This window comes from Plasmopara halstedii (genome assembly GCF_900000015.1).
Source record: "Plasmopara halstedii genome assembly, contig: Scaffold_1211, whole genome shotgun sequence".
Lineage (NCBI taxonomy): Eukaryota > Oomycota > Peronosporomycetes > Peronosporales > Peronosporaceae > Plasmopara > Plasmopara halstedii.
The window spans coordinates 1,439,944-1,447,692 of record NW_020188126.1 but is presented as its reverse complement, the minus strand read 5'-3'; the positions used below and the strand labels follow the sequence as shown (position 1 = coordinate 1,447,692).

General features: G+C 44.4%; 3 protein-coding genes across 3 annotated transcripts; all 3 read left to right on the top strand.

The window, feature by feature from the left end:
• Window positions 1–924: 924 nt before the first annotated feature.
• Window positions 925–1,173, top strand: PHALS_00938 (uncharacterized protein; the record flags this gene model as incomplete). The annotated part of the gene is made up of 2 exons (XM_024730707.1): window positions 925–1,029; window positions 1,117–1,173. The coding sequence occupies 2 exons, from the start codon at window positions 925–927 to the stop codon at window positions 1,171–1,173; spliced, it is 162 nt and encodes a 53-aa protein (XP_024580957.1).
• A 1,483-nt stretch (window positions 1,174–2,656) lies between these two features.
• On the top strand, window positions 2,657–2,987 carry PHALS_00937 (uncharacterized protein; the record flags this gene model as incomplete). The annotated part of the gene is made up of 3 exons (XM_024730706.1): window positions 2,657–2,727; window positions 2,787–2,886; window positions 2,955–2,987. 3 exons carry the CDS (start codon window positions 2,657–2,659, stop codon window positions 2,985–2,987), a joined length of 204 nt encoding a protein of 67 aa, XP_024580956.1.
• Window positions 2,988–6,518: 3,531 nt separating this feature from the next.
• On the top strand, window positions 6,519–7,193 carry PHALS_00936 (uncharacterized protein; the record flags this gene model as incomplete). Its single annotated transcript, XM_024730705.1, has 1 exon — window positions 6,519–7,193. The coding sequence occupies one exon, from the start codon at window positions 6,519–6,521 to the stop codon at window positions 7,191–7,193; it is 675 nt and encodes a 224-aa protein (XP_024580955.1).
• Between the last annotated feature and the right edge of the window lie 556 nt (window positions 7,194–7,749).

Below are 7,749 nucleotides of genomic sequence, written 5' to 3'. Positions count from 1 at the left end.
TCGACCACCGAGCTTTGAGATGGCTAGCGCTACGCGCTGTTGCTCGGTCTGGAGCATGACTGATGCGATGGCTATCTCGACCTTTCTCACCCAGAGCAGGAGATTCTCTCCATCCTTCTCCTCAAAGACTTTACCGCTCACCACGAGCGGCTTAGGGCGGGCAAACTCATCTGTCACCGACGGTGGCGTCATAGACGCAAATGATGCATGTATCTTCTGCTGCAGGTGATCTAGTAGCACGCTTTCGTAATTTAAAAATGCATCTAGACGCGCACCGATTGCTTCGGGATCTTGCGCATCAAGGTGCGCACGCCCTCAGGGCCCAGCAAGGACATCAGCAGGTTAAGCCCGTCCTGCATGCCCTGGGGAAAAGAGGAAAATTGTTCCATCCTCAAACAGTATCAGTCTAAACGACTTAGGTGTAGATTGACTACAAGTGCTATTAAGTGCAGCGGGGCTGCCGTAGTTTTGCGCTTTGAGGAAGTGTAAGTTAGGTCACCGACCTCTCGTTCTATACCCAGAAGAAGTACGAGAGTTTAGCGGATTGCAATCCGCTTACTCTCAGAGTAATTATAGCCTTAACCCATGGCTAATTAACTCTTCGGTTTAAATTCAAAACTGACTTTATTTATTTTATCTACTGCAAAGCCGCCAAATTTTAAATACATAGATTCTCCTAAATAGGTATAGTAAAATCTTAATACATGCATAACTTCTGGCTATCCAGCCCCGTACCGTATTCTTGTTTGGGTGTGGTCACACTATGCCTATCTGATGTGACACACACCCCTGCTACCAGGGTATGTGTAACCCCCGTTACAACAAAGCCCCGATGCGTTACACCTACGTATTCGATTAGATTTTATGAGTGGCTTATATAGACTCAGGCATTCCATACGTAAAACTCAATCATATCTTATTACAATGTTGGAAGCGAGCAACGTCTCTCCTTGTCAAACTCCCATTTTTACAGGAAGGACAGAGCATAATATCCGACTGTTTAATAAATGTACCCGTCCCGACAAGCACGTATATAATATTCACACTCAGCTTCTTTAATACTATCGGAAACAAATCTGAGTCGTACGTGATTGCACGCCGTGCTGTGTATATCAGGAATTTCTAATTCTTTTTGAAGGCCACACGGTTAGCGACAGCAAACAAAGCCTATGACCGTGAATCTACAACTCTTATAAGAGTCATTCCTCGTAAAGCGGAATCTGATTGACCACGCTCATGGGAGGTACAATAGAACCTGCTATTACTCGATCTACTGACCAAATCTTGACGACCCCCGCGAGGGTTTGTCGGTCGCCTTGTACAAAAGCCCGACTCATCGTACCGCTCAGACGTGAAAAAAGGGCACACCTGACTTAAAGTCTGGATAATCTCATAGATGTAGGATTGCGAGGATCTCGTTGCCTTTTGGTAGCAAAGAGGCTTTTTTTCTCACTCCATCATGTCTTACATTTATCGTGTATAGAACGATCGTAGAGATCCACCTGTCGCACTCAAAAATGCCTTCGCGAGACAAAATTTGTACTTGCATATTGTTTTACAAACATACCTCTTTAAGGATGTGAGGTAGGCGCGACATGTCTCAGTGCTTACCTTATATGAGAATGGTAACAGTCGCCATCTTGGGAAGTGCTACCGTCATGGCGATAATTGTATCCAACTGCTGGTTATATTCCTCTCTCGTGACGAAAAGATAGGAATCTCATTCGCATAAAGTACGTCTTTTTAGAAGTACGAGCATCCGCCACACTGTCGCTTGAGAAGTTCCCATGATGAAAATGGCTCACTAATTGATGACCGTATAAAAGAGCCCATTTTTGCGCTCGGTCTTTGTGAAGCATTACTTAAAGTCAATTTTAGCAATTAATTCTTAATATATCAGCCTTACTATTTACAAAAAGAAAACTTTCGTAGTACATAGCGTGAGGGTGGCAGCCCACGTGTCCCGTGGACATTTTCTATCGAAAGCTCCATCCCCTTCAAACGAACGAATTATAGCCATGAGATATCATCATAATATCATATTTTGGTGATTTTGAGCCTGGTGCTGAAATTGATGAACAAAAGTGACACTATACATACGTATAACATTGTACTCCCCCAAAGGGGGAGGGTGTTCAGGTATAACTCATTACGTGTTCAACTCATTATCAATGGTCTAGATCTGGTTCAATGATCCAAACTTGCTTGGCTACGAGTACGAGAGCTGAACTGAATTTCTCCAAGTTCACTTTCGATTATGAAACATCTTGGGTATGGATTTGATCGATAGGATCTATAAATAGCTGTACGCTGCGACACAACACAACCCTGGGCCTCTTATCTGTATAAATAGCCAGTTTAATCAGAGATCAAGAAGTGATCAAAATATGCGATAAGGGAGTGAGACATGACTTCATCGGCCATTAATTCTGAGGTACCGATAGCGGACGTATATGCAGCAGCTAGCAAAAGCATGACTGCCCATGAAGACTGACTTGAAGATTACTATGCTCGAGTGATTTCGCTTTTGTATTGTGCACCAGCTCTAAAATTGGGTGAAAAAGACACGTTGCGTAGGTTTAAAAAGTCGGGCTCAATGTCACTGACTTCAGCCTAAACTCAACTTAAATGCTTGATTTCGCGAAGTATGTCGAGGATGAGCCGGAATCTCGCTCACATTCCAATTTGTGCTGCGGGCGACTCACGGTCAGATCCATACACCTGCTGGTACTTCTACGGCTCGGATGAACCTGGTACAATATCCGATTTCATTCTTTAGTGCATAGCGCACTGAGCTGCACAATTTATTTTTCGCCCTGTGGTAGTAAAGACAGAAGTATAACGCGTCGCAAGTTTCAAAAACGCCAAGGAGATTGTGCCGACGTGGTAACTCTGGCTTATATAAGATGTCGGAGTGAGAGTAATGACAAGTACAATATATGATGTACACTAAGGGAACACGACCGCTCGCACTTCGTTTCACATAGAGATGATATTCACCTTAATTATCAAGCAGAACCGAAGAGGACGACTCTCACATGGCTACCCGATCGGATCTCTCATTTGTGGTTGCACGTCGACTCCCTACAAAAAAACCACGCGCATCCGATGTTGAGACGACTCGTTTCTAAGAAACGTCGGGAGCCTGCAAAAAGGTTTTTGGCGTCCCAAGTGATTTGAGCCCGAAACTTAGCAGCTGCTTGGAAGCTGACTCGTATTCGCTTGATTTGCGCTATCACGGAGCGTGTTTTCATGCAACAGTGGCGCCTTAAAACAGACCGTACACGCCTATAAAAGCTGCAGAGAAGAACTACCCAGTTCATTTCAAGAAGCTACTTGCGATGAAGTATGCACTTGAGGCTTCAATCAACTCTCTTAAAACGATATCGCATTCCTTGACAGCTTAACAATGTGAGGGATTTTGGTCTTGGCAGGAAGGGGCTATCAATATTGAATGGCTTATCGGTATTCTCCCGGGTACGCTTTGTAGCAGAATCGACAATTCTTCTCGAAGAAAGTAAGTGGCGTGCCAGACCCTCTTAAGCTCCGGCTGAACGTTAGAAACAAGAACGTGAATAAAAGATTTAGACGCAAAGCAGATAAGATCATTGTGGGTGACTAAGGTTGATCATACTCCATAAGCTCACCAACACATGCAGCGTTTGCAGCGGATAGGATTAAGCTGCGTTATCGCTTTTACACCCACAGCCAAACAAAAATTATATTAGAGTATGTAAGATCCTGGATAAATTGCGTGCATATTTGTTTGATGTGGCTCGTAAGATGACCCCAACTTCACAGGTCACTTAGACACTAAAAAATGCTCCCAACCACGCGACCAACGCGTTCCGTCTGGCCATCGATTTGAGGATGGTCCGCTGGACATGTCCAATACACTAACCAAAAATATACTGTAAAGTAAATTCGATATAACGAAAAGCTTTTGTCGAGTAAAAATCTAGCCGCATCATTTGCGGTCTCCGTATGTGCTAAGCAGCCAAAGTCAGCATTGCTGGAGCAATGCTGACCACACGGTGGAAAAGGCAGCACTAGACAGGATACAGCATTACTGTGAATAAAATAGCAGTGTCTTGTTTCCAGGAAACAAAATATAATATTTTGGGGGAGTTAGAGGCGAAATCGTAGCAGGATTTCAAAGAAATGATACTTTAAGTCGAAATAGCTATCTAGTGTTAGTGCGAAATAAAATTTAATGTACAAATTGATTTAAGTTGACTTGTTAATTAAAGCGAATCCAGGAAAAGTTTGAGGACATACGGATCCAACGTAATGAGAACACATATCGTTACCGTTAATGCGCAAAAGGGTACATGCAATATCGATTGCATCTTGCATCATAAGTACAGACCGCATTTTTGTGGTGTTTTAGCGATCAATGCGCACCTCCCTGTCTTGATTCGTGACTCACCATCAAAGTAAATGGCAAGCACCACGGCAAATTCCTTTTCCAGAGATGTCAAAGCACAAACTGCCAAAGAAACAGTTAATCCACATCATTTTCCAATGTAAATGGCTTTAAACAAGCTGGGCAGTTTTCAGCCCAGCGACGGTGAGAGTAAACCATTGCGACATAATACAACCACACACGAATCAGTTGGACTATTCAATATGTTGGCTTTTTGACTTCACCACGATATTTTATTTACGACCTCATTTACCCGCTCAAAGTCCTTGATCAAAACCACTATTGCCCTCTCTAACCGTACAATACAATTTTGTGTGTCTATCGTTGCGGTTTCCTTAAGTTTCAAAACTAGGTCGTCCTTCGACGTCCTAGTTTTACTTATCGTGGACACTGACGAAAGTGTCGCGAGCATCGAGCAACGTACTGTGGTAAGCGCAGTGCTGCTGCATTTTGGTTGCTAGAACTACTGTCAATGTATCACGATCACCGAATCGAGCGTTGAGTGCAGAAAGCGATCTCATTTCCGTGTTCGATCTCGAGCACTCTGGCCTGAGTTTGAAATTCAGATGACACAACCGATTCGCCAAGCAAACCAGTATTCGTGCCAGATTCACAGTTAACAACTGTCTTACTTGTTTACAGTTTTTAAGCGCAGTGAATACCTTCTCGTATACATTTGCCTTGTCCATAAGTTGAACCTTACCGTTTGTCAGTAGTCGGCTGTGTAGCCGTGTTGTCACTTTTCCACTTCATCTTGCGCTTCTCTACACTCAGCTTCAGTCCCCGGCGACTGCGATACTCAAGACCTTCGGCCATATGTTCATGGTAGATATCACCAAGTGAGGCTTAGCTACTTCTTCCGGTATAATTTTTTGTCAGTCAGGAGAAATCCTTCAGCACTGCTATTGCCATTAGCTGCGACCATAAAGCAATCGGCGACGGAGGCACCATCACCAGTATCTAGTAAAAGAACGGCGATTGACGCATAGCAGCAACAAAGGAGTAACTAGAATGCACGAACCGCTGTGATACATATGTCCTCTCGAGACAAGGAGGTATTTTGATCTAGGCAAGCTGTATAGCCAATTCAAACCACATTGTTCGCAGTGATGCTACAACAACAAAATTATCGTACAGACAATCGTAACCCCCCGAAAGTTGCAGCTTGCAAGCTTGTACACCTCCACATAGCAATATTTCAATGATGCTTCAATTTCACCATCAGAATCTCGGCGAAGCGGATCACAACACGCGTAGGGAGTATGCAGAGATGAAAAGATATACTAGGTTCCAAAACTCCGACAAATTATTGCAATGCTCGAAGTAGGTCCCTGAGCGAAAAGCGCACTATAGTGCTCAACGATTTCGCTGTTGCAAAGCTAGAGCATCGACATAGGATAAACATAAGCACCTCATAGCTCTCACAATCGCGATCCTGTACCATTCAACGAGAGCACAAAATGCGGAATGGCAACATTCTTGCGCGCTCTATTCGGGGTACAAAGTGAGTTTGTTGTTGGTGGGCAAATTCAATTGTGTAGCGCATCATCGCCACGGTACGTCCGCCCAGTGGGCTAGTCTGCGATACTTTATATTAAATATTTTGCTACAAACATTTAAATATTAGTCACTACAGCATCGCCAAATTAAAAAATCTTCCTAGTTTGATACGAATTAATTCAAGAGTAAGTAACTTAGCTTCACTACTAATATGCCAAATCAAAATACTGGTCGTTCGACGTAATATTGACGAGAACGGTTAGTTCACAGCGTCAAGCTATTCGGTAAAGAGCTGAGCCGAGCTGCCTAGATGCTCTGAAAGTCGCACAACTTCACTGACTTTCTTAAATCTAACTGACGATTTTCAAAGCGCACCCGAATTTACCGTCTATGTTGGTCTGACTTGATTCGCCGAATATATGTGTAATTAGTTTGGTGACACTGGACTAGCACCACCTAACTCGTACTTATGCAGCCCCCGAATCGAACGGAACAGCGGACGAGAAGCGGACGCAAGTGTCTGGCGGGCCACATCAACCAACATCTCATTTCCTCGATTTTGGTCTCAAGAACAGCCCCCAGTAGCTAGCGAATGAATTCTTTAATTAGTGCATCCAGCAACGGCGATATAGCTCAGCACGCGACAGCTAAGTATCTTTGCGCAGCCCGAGGACCGGACCTTCCAATAAACGCAAGGGCAGCTGAACTCGGCTGTAGCGTCGGCCACCACGAAATGACAGCGAAGTCCAAGCTGTATACTGATCTGCACGACAGCAGATCCAGTAACTACGATTCCAATGCACGAGCTTCAACTGTTAAGCCTAAAAAGAGTGTGCGGTGGGCTACAATTACCGTGCACGAGTTTGGCGTAGGACTAGGCGGCAGCGCCGTTTCCAGCAAGGGTGGTCCGTCCATTGGCCTCGCAGATACACCCGAGTTCACGTGGACAACTCGAGTGGGCGAGATGGCCGAGTGTGTCGAGGGTGTGCATCGCTTCACGCCTGGTCAGCGTATCCGCCTACTACAGGCCGCCGGTATCCCGGATGGAATTATCACACGCCACGCAAGAGAAACCAACATCATTCTGGGTTCGCGACGACGTTCAAAGACCAGTTGGAAAGACGGCGAACTGGACGAAGAGGACGAGAGAAAAGTGGAAACGTACGGTAGATTACCAAAAAAACGCAGTGCTGAGCAGGCCCTACTAGAGCATCCGCGCTCCATCTTTTTGAGACGACCAAGAATGATCGCGGTGAATTATGTGTAGCTGGACCGACCGCAAGCCAATACAAGCCGTTTCTGGAAACCAATCTATTTGACGGATATGAAGTATGCTCAAGTGACTTTGTATGAGATGCATATAAAGGAAAGACTCGGGTGGATGAGATAAACTAGCTGACGAAGACTAAGCGACTGGGTATGAGAGCATACAGCATGTACTCTAGTGCCTTTGTTGACACGCGCACATTCGTAAGAAGTATTATTTAAGCAATCGAATGCATCAATAGTGTCATCTTTCTTTGATCATCACTTGCTTTCACGTCAATAAGCTCTAAACCGATTGTTGACATTAAACATTGACAATGCGTTCGTAAATCCAGCAAACAGATATTACAAGCTCACACGCTAAATTTGAGTGTTACAGGATGTGGATAACCGGACTCCTTAATGAAGCTATCCATAATATTTATCTACATAGCCGTATCTCGGCTATTTTGTATGATTGAGATGTTATTAGACACTTCGCAGCCGATAGAACCTCAGTGAAGAAACCACCACTACAGCTTGATACAAGTAGCTGCTTTACCCTGACAAAAACCCTT